The sequence below is a fragment of the Thunnus maccoyii genome, chromosome 19 (genome assembly GCF_910596095.1).
Source record: "Thunnus maccoyii chromosome 19, fThuMac1.1, whole genome shotgun sequence".
NCBI lineage: Eukaryota > Metazoa > Chordata > Actinopteri > Scombriformes > Scombridae > Thunnus > Thunnus maccoyii.
In genome coordinates, this window is record NC_056551.1 from 27,408,011 (window position 1) to 27,435,553 (window position 27,543).

General features: G+C 38.7%; 1 protein-coding gene across 2 annotated transcripts; it reads left to right on the forward strand.

Annotated features, from left to right (window-relative positions):
• The first annotated feature begins 1,062 nt into the window (after positions 1 to 1,062).
• fgfr1b (fibroblast growth factor receptor 1b) lies at positions 1,063 to 26,954 on the forward strand. 2 transcript variants are annotated; one of them, XM_042394849.1, is made up of 18 exons: positions 1,063 to 1,867; positions 3,778 to 3,951; positions 9,248 to 9,415; positions 14,442 to 14,543; positions 14,669 to 14,841; positions 14,916 to 15,039; positions 16,353 to 16,543; positions 18,912 to 19,056; positions 19,162 to 19,352; positions 19,472 to 19,617; positions 20,283 to 20,404; positions 21,161 to 21,271; positions 21,371 to 21,561; positions 22,244 to 22,366; positions 22,478 to 22,548; positions 23,820 to 23,957; positions 25,299 to 25,404; positions 26,674 to 26,954. In XM_042394849.1, the coding sequence occupies exons 3-18, from the start codon at positions 9,304 to 9,306 to the stop codon at positions 26,746 to 26,748; spliced, it is 2,121 nt and encodes a 706-aa protein (XP_042250783.1). In that variant the 5' UTR covers positions 1,063 to 1,867; positions 3,778 to 3,951; positions 9,248 to 9,303; the 3' UTR covers positions 26,749 to 26,954. The 2 variants fall into 2 exon arrangements, with proteins under 2 accessions (XP_042250783.1, XP_042250784.1); XM_042394850.1 differs by lacking the exon at positions 3,778 to 3,951.
• The last annotated feature ends 589 nt before the right edge of the window (positions 26,955 to 27,543 follow it).

The following is a 27,543-nucleotide window of genomic DNA, read 5'->3' on the forward strand; positions in this document are numbered from 1 at the left end:
AGCGTGATTAGAACAACTTAAAATGACAGAAACCGTCTTTGGGGAAAATTTTATTTGACATGTGCTTTGATTTTTTAGTTTGGTTCATGTTCCATCCAATAACATGGAGGGGGCGGGACTTATGACCTGTTCTGCAGCCAACCACCAGAGGGCGATACAGATGTTTTGGCTTCACTTTTGTGGAGCCGTCATGACGTCCATCTTTATATACAGCCAGTGGTCATTCTCCTGTCGCTACCCACACTTTCAAACGTTAAATACAGGTGAGAAATGTCTAAAAAATTAATCCAAAAAAAGTCCCAAAACATCTGGTTTGTCAAACACACCAGTTTGTCCTCATTCTCAAAGACTTTTCTCTTTTAAAAGTGACACATACTGTTTGAAAACATGAACAATAAAGAATACATTTATGTTGCGTGTCCAAGTAGTAAGAATTCAAAAATATCTGTTGGCGTTAATTAACATTTTTAAATTTTCCCTTTAGTACAGGAAAATTTAGGTTTTCTTCGTCATAACTAAGTTTGACTCACCATGAGCATTTTACAGGGTTTCTGCAGCTTCACTAAGTTAAATTTAAGACTTTTAAAGACATTTTAATACCACGTAGAACCCAGCTTAATACCATTTTCATGGTCAAAGTCTGAAAGATATCAATTAAAAACATTAGCGATGATAAGGCCTAGAATTGTTTAATTTATTTGAATGTATTTCACATTTTTGTCATTACTTCCTGGTAGTATATAACAATCATTCCCAATAATATAACCAGTGATCTGGATAAGCAGCAGAATAAACAACTGAAGAATGGATGGATAGATTAACCAAAATAAAAAATAACTAATTAATTTAAGGTCAGAGGTCTGGAACAATAGAACTGGAGGTTTTCCAGCCAGGTTTTGCTCAAATTACATTTTAAAAAAACCCAAAACATTTTATAACTAACATTACTGGCAGGCTAGAAAATATTTAAGACAATATTTAAGTCAGTTTTATTTGTGTGGCCTGATATCACATATTTGCCTCAGGGGGCTTTACAATCTGTACAGCCAAAGACCTTTGTGAATGAAATTTAAGACTTTTAAATACCCTCTAAGGAAATGCAATGCTTTTAAAGACTTTTCAAGACTTGGAGATATTTTCTATTTTTTATTACCTTTTATATGTTTTTTTTCTCTTCTTGGCATCACTGATCTTCCATAAACTGACCTGTACACAGTTGATTTACTAATCCCAAACCAACCTCACTGACCAAATGAGAACTAATCAATAGTTAAGCTCTTCAGACCATGCACAGCAGGAATTTAAAGGAGAGGAAATCCTTTCCCTTCCTGCTCCTGGAGGAAAAAAGAAGGGGGGGTGGAGGGGTGGAGGTAGCCGCTCCCGGGGGAGGGAGGTCCATGCATGAGGCCGGACTGCGCCAGTCGGAAAATGGAGTCAATGAATCGGTGACACAGGGGTATTAATCGAGTGGGGGGTTAACTAGTGTGTAGGAGGAAACTCCCACTGTAGGCGTTTCTTCTGTGCGAGTGTACATGGAGACAATACCGTCAATGAACTGCGCTTTTCCCACGTTTTCTCACCAGAGGAGAAGCGCTCGTTTGGAGTAACACCGCCGACGTTTTTTTTTTTTGATGAGCCAAAGCGAAGCCGTTTGAACACGATAATAACTGAGCTACACGCTGTACAAGCTGTACAAGTTAAAAAAGTTCGCCTTGTGTTTTTTTTTTAAATGAGGCCACAGAGAGAAAAGTTGTGTTCAGTGAGAGTCTTTTAAATCCAGGTGTTGTTCAGCACCGCAGCTACATCTGGATTTACGCAAAGCTTTGATTCTTCTACTCGGATATAACATCTGGAGCAGCAAACACAGGTACGTTTACTCTAAAATCTACTTTTCTGTAAATAATAGTTGTGTTTCATGTAAACTGTATTAGTTTGGTGGATATTTCTTTTGCATGAGAGCCTATTGTCTAGTCTTTGTTGAAGCTGTTTACAAGGCTCAGTTCACTGTTTCATCTTCCAGTTGTGGAAGAAGTATTCAGATACTTTTTTCAAAGTTAAAGTAATAATACTACACTGTAAAACTAGTACTCCATTACAAGTAGAAGTTCTGCATTGAAAGTTTGCCAACTAGAAGTACAAGTATTCACAAAAAACCTGCTTAAAGTAGCAAAAGTAAAAGAACACAATGCAGAAAAAAAGGCTCATTTTAGCTTTATATGATATTATTCTGTATTAGTAGCACTTGTAGTTGAATCTGTAACAAAGCAACACGTTTCATAGATGTTTTGTATGAAAAGTATCAGTTTGTAAAGTAACTACACTGTAAAAATACTCAGTTACAAGTAAAAGTGCATTCAAAATGTTACTTAAGTAAGTATTTATGGTAAAATGTACTTAAAGTATAAAAAGTAAAAGTACTCAATGCAGAAAATGGCCTCCATGAGTCCTATATGTTAAAATGCATCAGTAGCACTTTTGCTGTTGTAGTTTGTGAAGATGGGGTTAATTTTTTACTGTTTTATATACTGTTGGGTTGTTTAATCAATAACAATCAATCATATTTTATGAGCTCATCACATGTTTTCATGAAAAATATGAATTTGCAAAGTAACTAGTGACCATTTGTGGAAGAAAATGCTTCTACAGATTATTTACTTGACTGAAAGTAACAGTACTACACTGTAAAAATACTCCATTACAAGTAAAAGTACTGCATTGAAGGTTTAAGTAGAGGTATAATTAGCAAAATGATGTCATGAGGTTTATGTTTTGTATGAAAAAAACTAAAGTAGCTACTAGTAACCAGTGATGTTCAGATTATTTGAAGTATATTTTTCTGTAGTTTTACTTGTCTGTGCAGAATTTTGACTTTTTAGAGCTGCAACAATGAACAAACTACTTTGATAATCTAATCATCTTTTTTAGTATTTTTATAAGTGAAAGTGTCCAAAGCCAGCTGGCTTCAGCCTGTCAGCTGTGATGATTTAATGCTTTTCTTTGTGGTTTATGATGGTAAACTGAATCACTTCTGGGTTTTGGCCTGTTAGCCAAACAAAACAAGACATTTGAAGACAGGCTGTGGAGAACTATAACAAACGTTTTTCACTATTTTACAAAACCGATTAACCGACTAATGAAGAAATGAACCAGTAGAATCATCGCTAATGAAAATAATCGTTAGTTGCAGCTGTTTTTACTTCAGTAAATGATTTGAATGCTTCTTCCAACACTGTAATTACTCTACAGGTGAGTTATGTATTTGTCTTTTTTATTAGTTCAATATAACAGCCACATCTTGTAGTTAAATCCCGTCATTTCCCAGCAGCACCCTGGTTTATGACACTTTTACAGTGCACGGTAACTGTCACACTGATTTGGTGGTAATCTATTGGCTGGACTGAGCCGTTAAATCATCACCATCCGTGGTGTCACGCTGAACGGCTGAACTATGTGGAGTCTGACTCTGACTTTTCTACTCAGCTTTCACATATAGCGAGCTATCCCCGCAGTATATTTACCCCAAAGATACTCCAAAATAACCAACCTTTCCTCTACATTTGACATGCTCAGCTGCTCTCAGGCCAGAACAGACTGGAAAAGTAGATCCTCCTCCTTCACCTCCCTGTTATTTTTTCCCCCCCTGGCTTCTTCTTGTCCCTGTAAATTAGCTCTCCATGAGGTGCACCGCCCTCTACCTCCAAATCAGCATGGTATCTCTTCCTGTTTGGCACTCCCTTCCCTGTACTGTACACTGTGTTGTTTTTTTTTTTTTTGCAGCTCAGATGGATGGGGCTGCTGCTGCTGGTGCTGCTGCTGCTGCTGCCGCTGCACAGGAGTTGGTGTGTTAGTATGACAACAATTCAGAGCTGCCAGCCTGCTGCAGAATCTGGTGTGTAGGTGAAGTTTAACAGAGCGGGAAGAGGAGGAGGAGGAGGAGGAGAAGTGAGAGAGGTTAGTTATTAAAAGCTTGTGTACAGAGAAAAAAAAAAAAGTCCACATAAAGGTCTGGGGTATGTTGCTAATATCAAATATATCACGATAGTTTTGATTAAATGGAAGACTGTTGGTGCTTCTAGATGATATTAGAGCTGAGAGAAAATGAATTGTCAACTATTTTGATAATCGATTAATTGTTTTGTGTCATTTTTTAAGAATTAACTCTGGTTGCAGCTTCTTAAATGTGAATACTGTCTGGTTTCTTTAGTCCTTTATGATAATAAACTAAATATCTTTGGTTTGTGGGCAAAACAAGACATTTGAGGATGTCATCTTGGCCTTTTCCACCATTTTATAGGCCAAACTAATCTATTAATTGAGTAAATAATTGACAGATTAATTGTTAGTTGCAGCCGTAAAGATGAGAAACATGGTAAACATCATACCTGCTAAACATCAGCATGTTCACCATATTTTACCATATTTGACGTTAGCTTTTTAATCTCTTGTGCAGCCTCACAGAGCCGCTAGCGTGGCTGTAGACCAAAACACTGCACAGACAGGATTTTACTACTAATATCTTGTGTTGCAGAGATGGTGAGGTAAACTGTAGAAATACAGCTTCCACGTTACAAAGTGATCCACCAGGAATGTGCGCTCATCACCTCTGCGTCGGCTCCCCCCGGCTGCATCGATGGAGGGCTGTTTTTCTTTTCACGTATAGCTGATAGTCAGTCAGTCTCAGTCTTGTTCTGTCATGCCCACCTTTTGGAAGTCAAAACACATTCTACTGCGACTAATGATTATTCTCATCATCGATTGGTCTGTCGATTATTTTCTCAAAGAATCGATTTGGTCTTTAAAATGTCAGGAAATGGTGAAAAATGTGGATCAATGTTTCCTAAAACCCAAGATGACGTCCACAACTCAAAGATATTCAGTTTACTGTCATAGAGACTAAAGAATCTAGTAAAAAAAAAGAAGAAAAGTAAAGTAAAAGTGCATTCAAAATGTTATTTAAGTAAGTATTTATGGTAAAATGTACTTAAAGTATAAAAAGTAAAGAGTTTGGTGGATATTTCTTTTGCATGAGAGCCTATTGTCTAGTCTTTGTTGAAGCTGTTTACAAGGCTCAGTTCACTGTTTCATCTTACAGTTGTGGAAGAAGTATTCAGATACTTTTTTCAAAGTTAAAGTAATAATACTACACTGTAAAACTAGTACTCCATTACAAGTAGAAGTTCTGCATTGAAAGTTTGCTAACTAGAAGTACAAGTATTCACAAAAAAACCTGCTTAAAGTAGCAAAAGTAAAAGAACACAATGCAGAAAAAAAGGCTCATTTTAGCTTTATATGATATTATTCTGTATTAGTAGCACTTGTAGTTGAATCTGTAACAAAGCAACACGTTTCATAGATGTTTTGTATGAAAAGTATCAGTTTGTAAAGTAACTACACAGTAAAAATACTCAGTTACAAGTAAAAGTGCATTCAAGATGTTACTTAAGTATTTATGGTAAAATGTACTTAAAGTATAAAAAGTAAAAGTACTCAATGCAGAAAATGGCCTCCATGAGTCCTATATGTTAAAATGCATCAGTAGCACTTTTGCTGTTGTAGTTTGTGAAGATGGGGTTAATTTTCACTGTTTTATATACTGTTGGGTTGTTAAATCAATAACAATTATATTTTATGAGCTCATCGCATGTTTTCATGAAAAATATGAATTTGCAAAGTAACTAGTGACCAATTGTGGAAGAAAATTGCATATTCAGATTATTTACTTGACTGAAAGTAACAGTACTACACTGTAAAAATACTCCATTACAAGTAAAAGTACTGCATTGAAAGTTTAAGTAGAGGTATAATTAGCAAAATGATGTCATGAGGTTTATGTTTTGTATGAAAAAAACTAAAGTAGCAACTAGTAACCAGCGATGTTCAGATTATTTTAAGTATATTTTTCTGTAGTTTTACTTGTCTGTGCAGAATTTTGACTTTTTAGAGCTGCAACAATGAACAAACTACTTTGATAATCGAATCATCTTTTTAGTATTTTTATAAGTGAAAGTGTCCAAAGCCAGCTGGCTTCAGCCTGTCAGCTGTGATGATTTAATGCTTTTCTTTGTGGTTTATGATGGTAAACTGAATCACTTCTGGGTTTTGGCCTGTTAGCCAAACAAAACAAGACATTTGAAGACGGACTGTGGAGAACTACAACGAATGTTTTTCACTATTTTTTACAAAACGATTAATCGACTTATTAAGAAATCCTTTACTGGAAGAGTTTACCAACTTGTATGTAAACAGTTTCACGGCTCTTGTCAATCAGATGTATTTGTCTTTTTAATATTATTATGTCATAAAATGTATGTTTTGTATGAAAAAAACTAAAGTAGCTACTAGCAACCAGTGATGTTCAGATTATTTACTTGACTCAAAGCAACAGTACTACACTGTAAAAATACTCCATTACAAGTAAAAGTACTGCATTAACAAAATCACTAAACTAATAACTAATCGATTAATCGACTAATCGTTGCAGCTCTAATTGTGACTCTCCAGACCCACAAATTGATTTCATATTTATCAACAGTAACAACACTGGAGAGGAATGGAAAAAAAACTTTGAATATGAAACATTATTCACTCATGTTTCTCATTAGTTTCTGAAATACACACAAAGCTTTCTGTTATACTGACGGTTACGTAAGAAGATTCTTCATGTTTTAGATTTGACTAACAGCTGGATGTGCAGCGGCGGCGGGTCAGGACTCTTCAACAACTTCAATCTTGATAATATTTGTGAACATTAGAGCTTTATCTTCCCTCCATACTGACATATCTGCATATAAGCTGAAAGTCATCCTGTAATATATATATATATATATATATATATATATATATGAGGAGCTGGAGCTCTGAACAACTACAGCTTTCATTTCGGTGCAGGATGTCGCATCTGAATCTGTTCTCTGTCTGAATGTTTGCTGGGTATGTTTGTGTGTGTGTGTGTGTGGGAGGGAGAGGAGGCCGATATATATATTACAGAGTGTCTTTGAAAGAGCTGCACGCGTTCAGAGAAAAGTTTTTTTTGTGTGTCGTGTGTCGTGTGCAGCAGCCTGAGACGCACATAAAAAAAACTCTTTAATTCTCACAAAACGCTATTAACCGAAGAGGCGGCTGGTGTCCAAGTATGCGCTCCATATGTGGGTGTGTAATGTAGAATTATGTCTTCATAAACCTGGCACGCTTCCGCCGCTACGCCCCATCATACTCAGTGGACGCCACCCTCTCCACCACACACACACACACACACACACACATACACACACACATGCTGAAGGACAGACTCGGTGTGTGTGTGTGTGTGTGTCCTCTGTAACGTCCTGCTATCAGAGCAGCGATGGCAGCCAACCGGTGTTCATCTTGTTTATGAGGCTCAGAGGATGACAAGTGTCCTGCATTTACTGTCCTTAACCGCTCCTGCAACTTACTTTATGTCTTCGTCTAGGTGAAGTCGACTCTAGAGCCGCAACTGATCAGTTTTCATTCCATCGGTTCATCTTTTGCTCTTTAAAATGTCGGAAAATAGTGAAAAAATTGCTTTCCCAGAGTGTAAGGTGATGCCTTCTGATGTCTTGTTTTGTCCAAAACTGAAATATATTCAGTTTACTGTCACATATGACAAAGAAAAGCATTAAATTGTTACATTTGAGAAGCTGAAAACAGCAAATTTTGGGGCGTTTTTGCTTAAAAACAGCTAAAAAAAAATTCATAGATTCTCAGAATAGTTGCTAGAGCTGCAACAGTCAATCTGTACAAACCAACTATTTTCATAATTGAATCATTGTTTTGAGTTTTCTTTGTTTTTACACTAAAATTCTCTGATTCCAGCTTCTTAAATGTGAATATTTTCTGGTTTCTTTAGTCGTCTTTGACAGTAAACTGAATATCTTTGACATTTACAGGACGTCATCTTGAAGCTTTAGGAAACACTGACACACTACAGAGCAAACAACTAATCAATTAATCAAAAAAATACATGTAAAACGTCTCTTTGGCCACAACTTTCTCGCAGTAAATTGTGCAAACAGTGTCGGTTTCCTCACCTGTATCATCAGATCTGAACACAAACAGCCTCAGGGGCCCGACAGCTGCCTAAATGATGACTGACAGGCGGCGATCATCAGGCTGAAACCGCAGATTTACAACAAGTTTGTGAGGAGTTTTTGTTGAATCTGACTTGGAACACTGGTACAAAGAGCTTCTCTAATGTTAGTATTTGCTGCTTTTCTCTGATTTATACAACTGTAAACTGAATATTTTCGGCTTTTTTGGGCTGTTTTGCACATTCAGAGATGTCATTTTGAGCTTTGGGAGCAATGTTCTTACATTTAAAGACAGAAAGAGAAAGAGAAAAATATTGAGGATAATCCGTAGTCGTGTTTACTCGAGGAGGAGGATCACTTCACACCTCCGCGATGATTCACGCAGAGCAAATGGTTCGAGGTCTCTTGCCTGTGTGTGTGTTTGTCGAGTGCCACTCAGTCTGAGCGCCAAAGGTTTACATCAACGTCTCTTCACCTCTCAGAGAAACAGCTGCACAAGTGTTAGCAGCCGGGGAGAAAACAGCAGGGAGTCTGGAGCCATGTTAGCGTGGTGTGAGCTGCTATTTGTGGTTAGCGGTCGGATGGAAAACACACACACACAAGTTGTTCCTGTATGTTGACCAGTATGTTGACCAGTATGTTGTAAGGCTCGTCATTTCCCCCACCGTGTCTTACAGTACGGCTACATTAAACCGGCTAAATTCTTAAAATGCGGTTTTCAAGCAGAAGCAGGAAATTCAGTTTTTTTTCTTTGCAAATATTTCCGTCCACATTAAAAATGACCATAACGGGTAATTCTCCTCCTACTGAGCATGTGCAGAGGACTGTTTCTGTTTCCGCTGCGGCTTCCTGACATTTAGTTTATTGCGAATAGTTTTTTTTTTGGTGAAACAAAATTACCACATGATAAAAAAAAAAACCAAAAAGGTAGCAAATTTTTAATGGGGATGAATCATCTTGAGCGAGTTTCAGGTCTGTGCAGGTTTATTTCCATCCTCCAGTGGAATGAATGGAAACCATTGGCTGCCTGGAAGGCAGGTAATCAATGCTAAAGCTCATGGTATGTTTGGAAAATGTTGAGTAATGTGAAGTAAACACAATTTGCAGTAAATGACCTGAACCGATGAACTGAGCAGTGAGGATAATGAGCGTCTGGTCTAATCTTATTGTTTCTCTCTCTGTGTGTGTGTGTGCTGCAGTTTGTTCCCAGGTCTGGAAGTCTCAGTAAGTTGATGTATTAGACATCGAGGACAACATGTCTTCCCCCCGCCGCTTCCTGCTGCTGCTGCTGCTGTTCTGGATCCTGCTGGTTCAGTTTCCTCAGGCTCAGTCCAGACCGGCCACTGAGGACACAGACACTGACACAGGTAAGATACTTCCCACATGTGTCTTTCTGTTTGCTAGGAAAAATATCTCATTTAGATTTCTCTCAAAAACATTGTGAGTGTTTTCTGTAAAGTGAACAACAGGCCTGTATTTATGTATTTATAAGATATGATCACAAACTTACTAATGTTTCTACCATAGATTATATAAAAATATGGTCGTAGTTACCGTGACGTCACTCGTTGGTTTCTGAAGAGCGGTTTTGAAGCTCAAAGTGAGCCGCTTCGGCCGTCGCCATCTTGGCAGTACGTGACGCTGCCTAACTCCCAGCCAATCAAAAACGGGCAAAGAGGCGGGGCCGAATGGCTGAAACAAGCCACCTAGCGGCTGGCGGACCTGTCACTCAAAGCAGCCATGTCCTTCATCATGCATAACTTTACAGCTTAATAAAATTTAAATGGATGAGTTATAAAAAAAATTCACCCAAAGAGGAAATTAGCTTTAGAGACCAAAACCGTTTTTTGTACCAGGCTGTAAACATGTTTATTTCTGCTGTAAAGTTGGACATTTTAACATGGGGGTCTATGGGGATTGACTCGCTTTTGGAGCCTCAAGTGGTCGTTCAAGGAACTGCAGTTTTTGGCACTTCCTGTTGGATCGGCTTCATTTTACAGCCCCGGAGGTTGCTGCTTGGTTTCTACATTAAACCAGCAGAACTTTTACATAGAAATGAACGTCTGTTTCATTCAAACCAAACAAGTTCACACAATGCTGATTAAACCTATAACCGCCAGATAAATCTCTCTGTATTTCACAGTATACAGAGATTTTAGTCTGGCGTTTGTGTGACATTCCTGCGCTGGCCGGATGAACCATACTAAGCATGCTCTCCAGTTAGCTCTCTGCTAACATGAAGAGGGATAAAAATGTTATCAGACCAAATGGATCAAATTCTGACAGTGAAACGAGTCATTCTGTAGGGGTCATGTGACCCTCAAAGCAATTTATCAACCGTTTTACAGCCATAACAGTAGCGACAGAGTCTGCTACGGCTGAGCCTGTGATGTAAACACGTGTCGACAGTGTTTTTGTAATTAGTCTCACTGCCAGAAGGGGGAGACAAACGTCCTGAACTCCAGCTTTAAAGCTGCACTAATCAATGATTTTTCTGTTAAAAAAGGACATTTTCTGCTTTTTGTGATTTTGTCATTTATATCCTGTTATGACGTCAGATGTTAAACATGGTCAAAGTTACAAAACTTAAAGTGAACGTACGTTAAAAAATGCTGCCTGTAAGACAAAACCCAGGTTTCAGCTGCCCAAAATTCTTTGATTGCAATGTTTTTATACTTTGACAATGAGATGGCGTCGGCTTGTCGTGTCGACGGTGTTTTTGTAATTACTGTCACTGCCAGAAGGGGGAGACAAACGTCCCGCACTGCAGCTTTAATAGAATCTGATAAAAATAAAACTGTTGCTTGTTGTTTCAAACTAGTCAATCAGACGAGAGCTGAAACTATCCATCGATTAGAGCTGCAGCGATTAAGAAGAACATTTCCAAATTCTCTGATTTCAGCTTCTTAAATGTGAATATTTTCTAGGTTCTTTAGTCTCTGTGACAGTAAACTGAACATCTTTGTGTTGTGGACAAAACAAGACATTTGAAGACGTCATCTGGGGGAATGGTTATCGGCTTTGTCACCATTTTCTGACATTTTATGGACCAAACAACTTATTGAGAGAATAATCAACAGATTAATTGATAATGAAAATAATCATTAGTTGCAGCCCTGTAGTCAATCAACAGAAGGTAATCAAGAATTAATCATTCGTTAAAAAAGTGTCCAAAATTCTGTAGTTCAAGCTTCTCAGATGTGAAATTTAGCTTCTTTTCTCTGTTTTACATCTTTGTAAACTGAATATATTTGAGTTTTTGACTGTTGATCGGATGAAACAAGACATTTGAAGACTTTGGAAAAGACTGATGTGCAGTTTTCATTATTTTCTGATATTTTATAGATGAAAAGTTTAATTGATTAGTTGAGATATGATCCAGTATGATCCTCGGACAGTGTTTCCCTGTTGAGCTGCAGGTGGAAGTATAGTAACAAAAAGAGGAACTTTAACACTAAAAAGACTGTAACGTTGAAAGATATCTACTTGATTTGACTCATTTAGATGCTGAAGCTTCATATTAGCTTCAGATAAACTTTTAAATACATTTTGTCCTCCATCACTTCCATTGTAAGGTCATTATGAAGGGATCTTCTAATGGTCAGTGTGAACAGGAGGAATGATTGTGAACCTGTCCTTTAAAAACCAAAAGAGTCTTGTTGTGTTTTTTTTCCTTTTGTACATTAGTTGCATTCAGTTTTTTATGCTTCTGCGTGTTTTACATCACATGTCTTGCGATTTGAAACGATTTCACTCTCTCAGATGGCGACTTTGATATGAAGCCGTTCAGCCCTATTGTTCAGTACATCCTCCTGCCTCTGCACACTGATGTGAAACTCCGAGTTACTGGTGCTGCTGGTGTCTTTTTATAAACTGGCGTGGTTGTTGTTTGGGGCTTTTCCTCCTCTCTTTTGTTTGAGGGCTCTTTCATGTCGGATCCCGGCTGCGGTCGTGGCGTTTTAGACGTCGTATTATATAAAAGGTTATAAAACTTTCCAATGAGAGAATTTCTTTAATAGGAAAGTGACCTTTTTTTTTTTTTTTTTTGCAAGGTTTGGCTGTTTTTGGGGCCTTGAAGCATCTGAAACTGGTTAGGGTGATTTTTCATGGTGTAACCGAGGCTTGGCTCTCAGGGTGCTGGTTATGGTCTGTATATCCTGTCCAGACACAGTAACGCAGTAACAGATGCACACAGTCTCGCCGTTATGGCCATTCAGACACAAGAAAGCTTTCAGAAAACACTCCTTCCTCATCGTTTGTGTTTATATGCATGTATATTTACCTTTTTGTGTGTGTGTGTGTGTGTGTTTGTCGTTTTTTTTTTTTTTTTTTTTTTTGATCCGACCATCTGGGTTGCAGCTGAGTCTGTATGTGATACGGTTGTTTTTGAGCCCATAAATTCTTGTTTTCCTCTCTCAGTTGAAGAACACATCAAATTTAGCCTCGCTGCTGCAGTCTCTTTTCATAAACAAAGCCTGCTTTCAATTTCCCACCTCGCTCAGTCGCTCGCTCAGTCGGTCGTATTCTCTCAAATGAAGGTTTAGGAAATCAAACCACTTCCCTCCCTGCACACTACAGACTGCAGGATAAACCCACTTTTAAACAGAAACCCATCGTCTAACCAGACACGTTTAGCTTTTTTTATAAACTTTGGTTCGTTTAGTGAAGCTGGACTTTTATCATAATCTGTATTTTTAGCATCAAAACACTTGATTTGACAGAGTTTCCAGCTTGTCTCAGTCGGGTTGTTTTTGCTTCTCTTCTTCATCTTTAGTCCCAGAAACACTCTGTAGATCATTAAGGGAATAAAAGGTCAGAGGATTAATTGTGAAGAAACAAACGATGGCTCACTAGCTAACAGGATCAATATGTCAGCTGCAGAAACACAGAATACACGTGTTGTTTATAAGAGTTTAAACATCTCATCTCCCCCCAAAGAGTCATAACCACCTTCATAAAAAAAAGGGGGAAAAACAGTTAAACGTGTCACATAAAGTTAATAATATAATCCAGCATGACGTGTTGTCACCTTGTTTTACTAATAAGGTGAAATAAACATGCGGCTGTTTACTGTCATGATGTCACCAGACAGTTAATTAGAGCTGCTTCGATTGGTTGATCGGCAGATAATTAACAGCTAATCGATCAATAGTTCATAAACCAAACAATTAATCAGTTAAAAGAGTAAAAATCAGCATAATTTGCTGCTGTAGTTCTCCGTAACGTTGCCAATTGATCATTTCACAGATTAGAGCTGCAGCAATTTGTCAATTAATTGATTAGTCAATCAACAGAAAATTAATCTGCAACCATTTAAGTCATATTTTTTGGTTCCATCTTCTCCAATATGAAGATTTTCTGTTTTTCTCTGCTTTATATTTGTGTAATCTGAACATTTTTTGGGGTTTTTGACTGTTGATCGGACAAAACAAAACATTTAAAGACGTCCCCAAGAACTCTGGGTAAATGTTACGGACATTTTTTTTTAGTATTTTCTGACATTTTATCTCATTTACTGGATAGAATAACTGGCAGATTAATAATTAGTTACAGCCTTAATATGAAGGTTAATCTTTGACTGGTTATTTAGTCATTAATGATGAAATGAGTTGTACCTAGACTTTCATAAGGGTTCTTTGTTCACCCCCCCGTCCTGTCCTCACACTAATAATTTGCCTGCAGTCCCTGAGCGAGGGCAGACCGCGGGGATGTGCGTTAATGGCCGGGGCCGATAGGGAGGAGGTCTGTGAAGTTTCGGAAGTGGTTGGGTGCAGCGCTGTGCTGTGGCGACAGCTCCTGTCTACACGGCTGTTCAGTAGGGAGGCTTAAAGAGCCCCTCCAGACACGTATGAAGACATAAAAATACTCTTGCTTGGAACAATAACGTGGGTCTGATATGGTTTTTCCACCAAAAAAAAAAAAAAAAAAGTATAATTACCACGTTAAAATCCTTTAAAATGGCGTCTACTCCCTTTTCCCTCATTAAAAATCCAATAATCTATAAATATGCAAATGTATTGCGTGTCAGAAGTTTAACTGTTGGACACCAGATGTTTCCTCCTTCACTGTGAAGTTGGGTGTTTTTGCTCTGGAGGCTTCAAGTTTCCACGTCACACGATTGGCTCCAAACTAGTTGTGATGTCACAAATCCTGCTCGTAGACCCCTTAAACTCCTGCACATACATCATTCTGCACAGAGAAGAACATCCAACTGAAGGAACAAGAAGAAGAAGAAGAAGATGTTTTTGAGTGTTGGAGGACTTTAAAGTCTCGTTCACAGCCAGCCGGGGTCAGAGGTCATTGTCTGTTGGGAGGGAACATCTGTAACTCACACACACACACACACACACACACATCAGCACAGTGTTTCTGAACATCTCATTTCTCTCGTAGCCGACGCGCTTAAATCCTCTGAAGACGAAGAGGATGATGAGTCATCCTCAGAGGAAAATAAACTCTCCAACGAACTGTCAACAAGCAACGAAAAGCTCCAACGTAAGCCTCAAACTTTTGTTCTCTCTTCCTCTGTGTTTTTTCTTCTTCTTCTCTTCTTTCACTTTGTGGTTTCGTTTGTGTTGAGAGAAGACAAATGATTGTAATCACCATGTTTACCTCGTTAGCGTTGGCGCCTCAGTGGGTAGCGCCAGAGAAGATGGAGAAGGAGCTCCACGCCGTTCCTGCCAGCAAGACTGTAAAGTTTCGGTGCCAAGCGACAGGAAACCCTGTTCCCTCCCTGCGCTGGTACAAGAACGGCAAAGAGTTCAGGAAAGACCAGAGAATCGGAGGATTCAAGGTGCGTTTTTTGACATTTCTGTTAGGAACATTAGAGGAAGGAGAGTCGTGTTACTGACTTCTTGAATCTTTCAGATCAGAGACCACATGTGGACTCTCATCATGGAGTCGGTGGTTCCGTCTGATAAAGGAAACTACACCTGTGTGGTGGAGAACGAATACGGGAGCCTGAAACACACCTACCTGCTGGACGTCGTAGGTAAGAAAACATATCTCTGCGTTTTTAGACAAAGTCCACGTTAATTTTACAGTGAAGTTGCAGCCAAACAACCAAACACTGAGCTGAAACTCAATATAAGTCCATGTATATCCCAAAAAACATGTTAAATACATTTCCTACCTCATAAAACTAATTTTTAAAGCTGCAGTAACTGATTTTTGTCCACATGGGGGCAGCAGAAACAAGACATATCATCATCTTTTAAGTTGATATGTTGAACTTGTTAGCAAACAGTTGCTTATTTCCACATCCAGCAGTTACGGAGCAACATTATCATTCATGTGGAGTCGTGTTTCTGTCCAATATTCACTCTCTTTTAGCTCTGTTTTTGGTCTCCACCAACTCCTGAGGGAAATATCTGGCTCTTTAGCTGCTAAATGCTCCACTATGTTCACCAGCTAGTCTACAGCTAACTGTGTCTGTTAGCAGGTAGTGTACAGCGGCTTTTTTACAGCTTTATCTCTGAAAACGACACTATGAGAGACGCTGAGAGTGAACCAGAACAGTAAAGTTGCAGCCGGACAGATGAACAATGAGCTAAAACTCACTATAAAACTCCGTAAAGCCGAGAGGAGCTGCAGAGTCACTGATAATTCTCTGTAGGTTCATCACTACGAGCCAAACACATTACACACTGACAGATCGGACATTACAGATAAAAATATTGATAATAACAACTATAAATCAGTGCGTAAAAGCATTCTCCTCACAGGAACATCTCAAACATTTTAGCTACCTCAGTATTAACGTTAGCAACAATTACTTCATGCTAGATGGTCCAGAATGCATCGTAATATTATCTAATGTTTAATATTATAATAATTTTGCTACATCACAACTTATATCTGCATATTGCTTTTCTTAATCATGGCTCTAACAGTTACATTTAAGCCTAAAATGAGTGATTATAGAGAAAATTCTTCTTAACTTTACAGCCACGACTGTGATCAGTTCAGCTCACGTCTTTGTTACACGTTAAAAAAAACCAAGCGGAGATTTTAAAAGAGAGCTTGTTCTGCTGTAACACCGTCAGACTCATGACGGACAGTTAAAAAAAAGAATCAAAATCCATGCAGCAGAACCAGAGATGCTGTATTTTTTTATGTCGCCTACATTACCCACAATGCAACTCGACCGCTCTCTCCGGAGAAACAAAAGGATTTATGCTACTTTTTTTTTGAAAAAACAGCTTTTTAAGTGAGGAAAACACTGAGAGACACAAAGTTTTCCAGCTTAACGTGAACTTTTACTTTTTTTTTTACAGATCTGATTAAAACCTTTGTGTGTTTCAGAGCGTTCTCCTCACAGACCCATCCTGCAGGCGGGTCTGCCGGCCAATCAAACGGCAGCCGTCGGCAGTAACGTGGAGTTTGTGTGTCGGGTGTTCAGCGACCCGCAGCCTCACATCCAGTGGCTCAAACACATCACGGTCAACGGCAGCAGAGAAGGACCGGACGGACTCCCGTACGTCCTCGTCCTCAAGGTACCTGAGTCTTTATCTGTTCAGAGGTTCAAACATGTTAGATCACATGACTAGTACAGATTTATACATAATACTGAATTAAAAACTAATCTAGTTTTATATTTTTATCTTGTAAAGTTTAGGTTTTATCTAAGAACTGTATTGTGCAGCTGACTGTCCTCTGAGCATATGACAATAAAGATTAATTTAGGGCTGCAACTAATGATTATTTCCAGTATTTTCTTTATTAATTGATTAGTTGTTTGGTCTTTAAAATGTCAGAAAATGTCCGAAAATGTGGATCAGTGTTTCTCGTTTTGTCCACAACACAAAGATCTTCAGTTTACTGTCACAGAGACTAAAGAAACCAGAAAATATTCACATTTAAGAAGCTGAAATCAGAGAATTTGGACTTTTGTAAATTAATTCTGAGTTGTAGAGGATATGAATATGAATCAATATGTCCGCCACTAGTAAACTGATGTAGTTTATGACCCGCTGTAGGCTTCACTCTCACACTGCCAACAATAATGAAACATCATCACAGACTTTAATTAGAAATGTTTCGATAGAGCTGCAACGATTACTCCATTAAACTAGTGAATTAATCTCAAACTATTCTTATAATCAAGTATAATTTTGAGTCATTTTTTTGAACCAAACAGTCTGAATTCTTTGGTTCCAGCTTCTTAAATGTGAATATTTTCTGGTTTCTTTAGTCTCTATGACAGTAAACTGAAAATATTTGTGTTTTGGACGAAACAAAACATTTGAAGACGTCATCTTTTCACATTTTTTACCATTTTCAAACATTTTAAAGACCAAAGGATTAATAACCGGCAGATGAATGAACAATGACAATAATTGTTAGTTTAAACCGTCGACCAAAACCAGAAGAATTACGAGTATTTGACTCAAAGCAGCTCTGTGGTTCCAACTAAAAGCTTTTTCCTGCTACGTTATGATAAACCGACTTGTGAAACCCTGTTGGGACGAACAACATGTCAGAACGCGGCTACGATTAATGTACATTTATACTATGTGAAGTGTATTTCCTCACAAGCGGGCGGGTTGAGCCAGTCTCTGTTTTGCATGTGACACTGGTTTCGTTTGTCTCTGACTGAGCAGAGCGAAACCACATCAGTGATGAGTTGTGGACTGGTGATGAAAGACGCTGAGGCTGGTGCGGTTTGTTGTGTCTGGCGCCGATCCAAGCGGCCTCACATGTATTATTATGTTCCTCCTCCGATCACAAGAAAGGCTGAATACAATAAAAACAAAAAAAATAAAAAAAAAACATCTGCTGATTGAGCAATAAAAGAGAAAGTTTCAAATCATCTGTTATTTACTCGTTTTCTTAACCAGAAATGTCAGTGTGAATTGTTGTGGTCGCTGGCAGCGGAGCAGAGAATAAACTGAAGCTAAACCTGTGTTCAATCCTATTTTAAAACCGCCTCCTTCAGGTTTTGACCTCTCGGTTTCCTTCTTAATGTGGAATCATTTTGCATCACCTTGTTTTTGTTTATAACGTGTCAAAAAATAGAGAAAAGTATCTTGAAGCTCAAGGCGACACAAGAAAAGCTTCAAATCATCACGTTTAACCCGTAAAAACCCACCAACCCTTTCAATGTTCTGGAAAATTCCTTCTACAGCTTTTATCCTTGATTTTTAACTCATGAGATGAGTGACATCTACTGAACATCCTGCTGCAGTCATGTGACAATGTATGAAACTGTGCACCCATGACATCACTTCCAAAATAGCGGTGTGCCTGGTCAGCAGATGTGACAGAACTAGCTCATTTTAAAAAGTTTTCTGTTACTAAAGGTTGGTTCGCTTTAATAAGACGTCCTGTATTACATGTAACCTGTTCTGACCACATTTCTTCAACAAGTTGATATAAAACAAGTTAGGGAGATATGGTTATATACGTTACATTACAGATCTTTGACACTGAAGGTAGAATTTCAAAATAAAATGTAGAATTTCAAAGTAAAATACAGAAATGTGTTCCTTGTGGTCCATTTGGTCTGTTTTATATTCCCCATAATTTGCCTTTAAGGAGAAATGGATTCTTATGGGTTAAGAAGCTGCAACCTGTGCTTATTTATGCTTAAATAACTAAAAGGATGATTTTATTATTATAATAGTTGCAGATTGTGGCTGAACGTCTGCTAACATGTTGTTGATTTCATTCTTAGGATTTGTTGACAATAAGGAAACAACTTCACTTCTCTTATCATATGCTGGTTATGTTTTTATTTCTTTTATCAAGACCTAGTTATATAAATATACAGTATTTATTTGTTTTTAATATAGTTTTCTAGTTTTTTACCTTTGGGAAGCACACGTTCCGCTAACGTTTTTCTTTCACGTCTCTGTTTGTCAGACTGCAGGTTTGAACACGACGGATAAAGAAATGGAGGTTTTGACTCTGAGGAACGTGACGGTTGATGATTCGGGGGAGTACACCTGTCTGGCGGGAAACTCTATCGGCGTGTCGTATCACTCCGCCTGGCTCACCGTGGTCAACGGTACGCTCGCGTCCTCTCGAACTACACTTCCTATCATTGTGATCTCACACCTGTTGATGTTTATGCTTTCCTCTCTCTCTCTCTCTCTCTCTCTCTCTCTCTCAGACATGCCTCCCGCCCCGCTGCCCTCGCAGACATACCTGGAGATCTTCATCTACTGCTTGGGATCTTTCATCATCGTCATCCTCACCGCCACCGCCGTCGTCTGCAGACTCTGCTGCGCCCCGAAGAAGAGCGACTTCCACAGCCAGTTAGCGGTCCAGAAACTAGCTAAAAGCATTCCTCTGAGGAGACAGGTGACACGTCTGCTTCTGTCCTCCCTCCTCCTCCTCCTCCTCCTCTTCCTCTGTGTGTCTCTCTGGTGTCACAGAAACATTCACGTCTCCTCCTCCTCCTCCTCCTCTGCTGTCTGCAGGTGTCGGTCGAGTCGTCGTCATCGCTGCAGTCGGGGATGTGTTTGATGCGTCAGTCTCGTCTCTCCAGCGCGGCCACAACCATCCTGGCAGGAGTGTCGGAGTACGAACTCCCCTACGATCCTCTCTGGGAGCTGCCGAGAGACAGGTACGCTGAGTTAACAGAGTTTCCCTCCAATTCTGTAAATTATTTCATTAAAGTCTCATGTTTGTCTTCTTGTTCCTTCAGTTGGATGTTTGTTCTTCTTGTGCAGAGTTTGTTTTCACCTTCATCTGCTGAAGGAGGAAAGTTTCTCTGTTTTTACCTTAAATCTCAGTTTAACACGTGAATCTACGAGCAGGATTTATGACATCATGACTAGTCTGGAGCCAATCGTGATCCAGTATTCAACTTACAGACGTGTGATGTGGAAACACTGAGAATGAACTTTACAGTGAAGGAGGAAACATCTTGTATCCAGCTGTTAAACTTTAGAAATAAAATATATTTACATATTCAATTATTCTGGATTTTTTAATGAGAAGGAGTAGATGCCATTTTAAGGATTTTAAAGTGGTAATTATACTTTTTTTTTTTTTGTGGAAAAACCATATCAAACACACAATATTGTTCCGAGCAGACTATTTTTATACGTCTTATTCATGTCTGGAGGGAATCTTCCTTCCGTGCCTCTTATTCTGAAAACCTCTAATCTGTACCATGCTTGTATAACTATGCAGTTGGAATCCCGTACTGGTAATCTCATAGTTAACCAAATACTAAATTACTGGTTCCCTGTGTGTGTGTGTGTGTGTGTGTGTGTTTTTCCTCAGGCTGACTCTGGGGAAGCCTCTGGGAGAAGGCTGCTTCGGTCAGGTGATGCTCGCCGAAGCCGTCGGCATCGACAAGAACAAACCGACACGACTCTCCAAGGTGGCAGTGAAGATGCTGAAAGGTGAGATTCACCTCATAATCAATTAGTAATCACTTGCTCTGTAAAATGGCAAAAAAATGGTTTCAGAAGTGTCTCGTTTTGTCCGACCAACAGTCCAAAACTCAAATATATTCAGTTTACTTTGGTATAAAACAGCTTGAACCAGTGAATGTTGACATTTTTGCTTAAAAAAATGACTCAAACAGTTAATTGATTATCAAAAGAGTTTCAGATTAAAACTGCAGGAAAAATACAGATTGTAAAACATCAGAAACATTTATTTATTTAGTTTATTGTCATTATGTTTCGTTAAACATTTGTATTCCAACTCAGTAGCTTGAGACTGAGTTCAGTTTTCTTTAAAGCTGCAACTAACAATTATTTTTATTATTGATTAAGGTGTTGATTATTTTCTCAATGAATTCATTGATGTAAAATGTCAGAATATATCCAAAATTTACAATCCCTTATGATTAACCAATTATCAAAATATTTGCTGATTACTCTTCTCCTGATTGACTTATTGAGTGATTGATTTTATATTGTTATTACTATTTAATCATTTAAGTTTGCTGTGAATAGTTTATGTTTGAACAGACTTTACTTCCATCTGCAAATCCCACAAACTCAAACAAACTACATTTTGAAGGAGTTGCTTGACTAATTATTTAATCAATTCATAGTTTCAGCTCCAAACTTACTGCAAAAAAAAAACAACTTCAACTCGTAACTGAGAGTAAAATAGTCATAATGTTGGTAACTTCCTGTTGTGTGCAGCGGACGCCACAGAGAAGGACCTGTCTGACCTGATCTCTGAAATGGAAATGATGAAGATGATCGGTAAACACAAGAACATCATCAACCTGCTGGGAGCCTGCACGCAGGACGGTGAGTGTGAGGAGGAAGAGGAATGATTTCATAACAGTGATATATGTGTGTGTGGTGAAGATGTTTGACGCACATCACTTCCTGTGTGTTGTCTGGCAGGTCCTCTGTATGTGGTGGTGGAATACGCCTCTCAGGGGAATCTGAGGGAGTACCTCCGCTCTCGTCGACCGGTCGGGTTGGAGTACTGGAGCGGCCCGAGGCAGGCCGCTCTGGGCAGTTTGGAGATCAGAGAGCTGGTGTCTGCTGCGTACCAGGTGGCCAGAGGAATGGCGTACCTGGCGTCGAAGAAGGTCAGTTTTTTTACGTCCAGCTGGTGAACATAGTGGGCTAAAGAGGAGTTGGTGGAGACCAAAAACAGAGCTAAAAGAGAGTGAATATTGGACTCACATTCACCAGGTGGACAGAAACACGACTCCACATGAACGATAATGTTGCTCCGTAACTGCTGGATGTGGAAATAAGCAACTGTTTGCTAACAAGTTCAACATATCAACCTAAAAGATGATGATATGTCAGAGTTGTGTTCACTGCTTGTTTCAAAACATTAGTTAATGCAGGTTTAAATTAATAATTAACAGTTGTGCACTCAAGGAACTAAGTTATGCAGGTAACCAAGATGTTTACATGCACTGTAGTAACTGTGTGACTGTAAATCTGTTTATATGAGCAGCTCTGTACTCTGTAGATGATTAATCAGTTAGTTTAGATCATTATTAATTATCATCTATCGTTTTTCATCGTCTTCTACTGTCGTCTTCTTAATGTCAGACTTGTTATTGCTCTCTGTCTTTGATTTGTCTGTCAAAACACTTTGTAAACTCTGTTTTTAAAGGTGCTATATAGTTAGATTAGTTTATCAGCTACAGACAAACATAAATGCGCATTTTTGTTTTGCAGATTTCCTGCGAGTCTCTGGAAAACTGTAAATCTGTTCTGAACTATGTGTGTGTGTTTTCTGTCTCCGGTGTTCAGTGTATTCACAGAGATCTGGCAGCCAGGAACGTGCTGGTCACAGAAGATAACGTGATGAAGATAGCTGACTTCGGTCTGGCCCGAGACATCCACCACATCGATTACTACAAGAAGACCACTAATGTAAGACAGATGGTCCGCTAGCGGGGATAGAAAATCAATAAAAAAAAAAAAGATGAACTGATTGATGTGTTCTGCAGAGAGTCGGCGGCTGACGTTTTAATCTTCCTACAGGGTCGCCTGCCAGTGAAGTGGATGGCGCCCGAAGCTTTATTCGACCGCATCTACACGCACCAAAGTGACGTGTGAGTGTCAAAACCTGCGATTGCTGTTTGGTCGTTTTTCTGTGTGTGTATTCTTGTGCAAACAGCTGTCAGATTTTGGGCTGCAAATGACAATTATTTTCATTATCGGTTCATCTGCTGATTATTTTTCATAGTTAATCAATTTGTTGTTTTGTCTTTAAAATGTCCAGTGGTGGAAAGACGTACTCGGATCCTTTACTGAAGTAAAAGCAGCAAAACTACCATGTAAAATTACTCAATTACAAGTAAAATTCCTGCATTTAAGATCCTAATTTTGCAAGAAATCTTTGATAGAAATGTATGTTTTGAGCAACGTATCACAAAACTCGTCCAATCATGTTTTTATCCTCTGCAGGAATATCGCAAAATAGATGCAGAAACTGTTATACATGCATTTATATATATATTAATGCAACAGACTTTTTCTCTTGTCCTAATCAGACTGTATAGAACTCAGCTGCTAAATGTAATTTTCCACCACTGAAAATGTCAGAAAACAGTTAAAAATGCTGTTAAAATGTTCATGTGTAACGTCTCCAGACAGCCCCAAAACCACACACGAACATTTTATAACTGACGGCAGGAAAAACAAAATGTTTAAGACTTTTTAACACCTTCTAAGAAAAGTGGCAAGTAGCGGCGCGTGGACCAGATCTGGCCCTGCAGCAGGAATATTTGGCCCCCAGATGAAAGTTTTGACTCTCATAGTTTACATCAGAAGTTTTACATAATTTTTCATAAATCTACTTCACATAACGAAATAAACACGAGGCTACCTCGTTAATCTAATCCTGCCCTCACGTCTGAGGCATTAATATCATGGGTGTGTCATGACATTTGAACAGTAAATGCTGCTTAAATGAAGTGAAATAAACCTTCCAGACATGAAAGTTTAATGTGTGAATTAAACAACTTCAGCAGGTTTGTTCTTCACAAACACAAGTGTCAGATACAGAATCCTTAACAGAGTTATAAATCATTTTATTCTTATATGAATTATATGGCTTTTAGCTATCTTTTATAGTTTTATAGTTTCAAACATGTCGGCAGTGTGTTAAAGCCGGACTCAGTCTGTAAAAATCACAGAAACTTCCAGCTAAAATGAAGTTTCTGACCAACATCAACAAGTTTTACAGGACAAATCATAAATCCTGAACAGTCTGGCTCATGCTTGAACCTAACTGACTGGACCTGCAGATACATATTCCATGTCTGAGAGTCTCTTTGTCGTGTCTCCCGTGCTGCTGCTGCTGCTGCTGCTGTTGCTGCAGGTGGTCGTTCGGAGTCTTGCTCTGGGAAATCTTCACCCTCGGCGGGTCTCCGTACCCCGGCGTCCCGGTGGAGGAGCTCTTCAAGCTGCTGAAGGAGGGACACCGCATGGAGAAACCCTCGGCGTGCACTCAGGAGCTGTGAGTACACGTCATCACAGTCGTTACAGTGACTCACCGTCTTCTCCGTGTTTAGACTCTAAATAACAGACTTAATTAAGAAAAATCCCTGAATATACTGAACTGTAAAAGACAGAATGACCAGTTCAGTAAAGTGTTTTATATATTAAATCTATTAAAACATGTTATGATTTGATATTTCTTGTATTACCTTCACGAATGTATTTATATTTATCTGGTTTACTTTGTCAAATTTATATGTTTCCAAACACTAGATTCATGTTTATCAGTTGTTAGCAAATTATAGTTTTCTAGTTTGATTTTTTGAGGGATTTATGAGACAGTAAAACAGTTTAATAAGTATTTAATATTAAACTGAAATCTGCTGTATGTTTGTACACAACAAAATGTGACTTTGATGCCTTTTCAGGACTTAAAACATCAAATATACAAAAGTAACGTAAGTTTTAAACGTCCATTTAAATTTAAAAGTGCATCTCCGTCCTCACTGACATGGAGTTTTTCTTACCCAAAAAAACATCTCAAAAGTGTAAAAATCTTAAAAACATCATATTGGTTTTACTGGGAAAATTTGAGCTTGAGGTGGGAGCTGTGTGTCAGTGAAGTTAAGAAGGAATTTGTTTCTATTTTTTAACTTTCTTTCTGTTAAATGTCAGCATAGCTGCATCACACAGCGCAGCAGCAGCTGTCATGAATCTGGATTAATGTTGATTTTTTTTATCGGTTTATATCGATCATAAAACGATTTCCGCAGCTCAGCAACCTGAAAATGACCGACGGTTAATGTGGTTTTTATGAGCTGCAGTTACATCACAGTATAACGTGTCGTTTCTGTTCCGTTGTCTGACAACAGAAACAGAAACATTTGTAAATGAGAACAATTAAATAGTGTGGACATGTTCATCCATCACCTTTAGAAAAAAATATATTTAATTTGTTTTAGATGATATTAAAGGTATAAAATGAAGAAGCCTGAAGAAGAGCTAAAGAAAAACGTCCACAAAGTCAAAGAAGTCATTTATATCGATTAATCTGTTGATTTTTTTTAAACTTTTGGTTAATCGATAACTTGTTTGGTCCATAAAATGTCAGAAAATGATGAAAAATGTTAATCACTGCTCCCCAAAGCCAAAGATACAACTTGAAATGTCTTCGAGGACCAAAGAAACCAGAAAATATTCACATTTAAGAAGCTGGAATCAGAGAATTCAGGCATTTTCTCTTTAAAAAATGATACAAAACGACTAATCGTTGCGGTTCTATACACAGGAACGTCCACCATCACCAGCCTGCTGTCCTTTAAATAACGTCTCCATCTGTAACATCGCTGTGTTTCTTCAGGTACCTGATGATGAGAGACTGCTGGCACGCCGTCCCATCTCGCAGACCAACTTTCCAACAGCTGGTAGAAGATTTAGACCGCACGCTGTCTCTCATGGCGAACCAGGTAATGTGGCGTTTAGTAAGAGCGTTCGCCAAGCTAGCAGCATCTGTCTGTCTGTCTGTCTGTCTGTCTGTCCAACACTTCGGTCCAGATTCAAATATCCATGTTGTTCTAAACGTTCATGTTTCCCAGAGGATGAATCCTGCTGACTTTTTCTCTAGTGCCACCACGAGGTCAAAGGTCACATATGCTTAGTTGAAGTCTTTCTACTCCATGGATTCGCACAAAATGGTTCCAACTCGATGAATCGTAATAACTTTAGTGATCCAACACTTTGGTTCATGACCTCAGCAGTTTGAGGCTTTAACTAATCTTAATCTTGTGATCATTTTCTTAATTAATCAATTACTTGTTTGGCCGATAAAATGTTGAAAAATGCCGGATCACCAAAACCAAAGATGCAACTTCAGATGTTTTTTCCCGTCTAACAACCCAAATATATCCAGTTTACTGTCTTAGAGGACAAAAGAAACTAGTAAATATTCACATTTAAGAAGCTGGAACCCAAAAAACTAATCAATGAATCGACTTATCGTTGCAGCTCTAGAACTGACACAGTGTTACCCTGGATGAAAGAGAAATTATTTTCTCTTTGATAATAATAATAACTTTATTTATATAGCACCTTTTTACAAACAGAGTTTACAAAGTGCTTTGACAGACAAAGCAAAAGCAAAGACAGAAGACAATAACACATCTGATCTTAAAAAGATGGCGGCCGAAGACAAAGACAGACAATAAAGAGATGATTTTAAAAGAAAGATGATCTAAAGACAACATCACATAACAGCAAGTCTGTAAAAATGGGGTTTTAAGAAGTGACTGATTCTGCAGCCTGATCTCCTCAGGCAGGTCGTTCCAGAGTCGAAGGGCCCCTGATGGAAAAAGCCAGAAGGGCCCCACCAGAGGATCTACAGCTGGCTCGTTATTTGTTGTAGTTTTATTCGTGATTTTATTATTTTCTACTGACTAACGAGAGGTTGTTACTTGTCTGAGACTTTATGTTGCTGCCTGTCTCGGGCTGTGACGTTCTGGCAAAAAGAGTTTTAATCTCAGTGAGGTTTTCCTGGTAAAATAAAGGTTGAATAAATAAAATAAAAAAAAAAACAGCATCTGGAATAACAGAGAGTATTTTAGCTCACAGATCTAAAACAGATGAAAGTTCCTCTGAGAGATTTGCTTTTGTAACAAAGGTTTGGATCATTTTCCGGAGGCTCACCGGAGTGAAATATATCTAAACATGAATAACGACTCTTACCTCCGTCTCCTCAGGAGTACCTGGACCTGGCCGTACCCCTGGTCCAGTATTCGCCTGTCGGCTCGTCAGTCTCCACATACTCAACATAAGCGTCGGGGGACGTATCTCTTCCTGGATCACCTTCATCTCCGTTTCCTCTGCTGCACGGGGCGGCGGCGGCTGCAGCAACGGCAGCAGCAGCAGCGGCGGCGGTCCCAGACGAGGAAGCTCAGAAAAGCTGCTTCGGTGTCGTCTATCACAGCAGCCTGATGTGAGGAACAGCTGGACTGAGACTCCCCCCCCACCCCCCCCCCACCCCCCACCCCCCTCCACCCCCCACCACCCCCCCGGCTCAGCCTCAGGAAGCAGCTCACACATCATCTCATTCATAAAGGGTGTAAAGACTGAGTTCACCCTCGCGATGCAAGACTGTGAGAGCTGGGTTGTTTCCTGCGCTGCCCATCGCATTAGTGCTTTGGTATGTTAATAATAAATGTTCTCAGTGTGAATACTGTAAATAATAGTTTGTGTTATATATGGAAGACCAAACTGGAAAGAGATAAATAAAATAAGGAATGGATTTTAAAAAAAAAAAAAATGATCGAGTGGATAAAATGCATGACGGAAATATTTGTGAGTTTCATTTGTTTATTTCTCAACTTATATATTTGTGTATTTTTCACATCAGGTTTGGTCGTCCACAGTTATGTAATGTTGCCAAAGATTATGTCAGTGTTGCACTTATCGTCCAGCTGATTACAGAAAACGCTTCTAGTTGAATGTGTATAATAACTGATTAACAGTATTAAAAATTCCTTTTTCAATTTTTATCTGGATTTATTTTGTGATTTTAAACATGCAAACACTTTTTTTTTTTTTTTTTTTTTTTTGGCCACTTGTTGGCA

What these genes read in the sequence shown, in the direction of transcription:
- fgfr1b (XM_042394849.1), top strand. Translation starts at nt 9,304, where the DNA reads ATGTCTTCCCCCCGCCGCTTCCTGCTGCTGCTGCTGCTGTTCTGGATC. An exon ending in CTACCTGCTGGACGTCGTAG is followed by an intron (nt 15,040 to 16,352) that starts GTAAGAAAACAT and finishes TGTGTGTTTCAG; the next exon opens with AGCGTTCTCCTCACAGACCC. An exon ending in CGTACGTCCTCGTCCTCAAG is followed by an intron (nt 16,544 to 18,911) that starts GTACCTGAGTCT and finishes TCTGTTTGTCAG; the next exon opens with ACTGCAGGTTTGAACACGAC.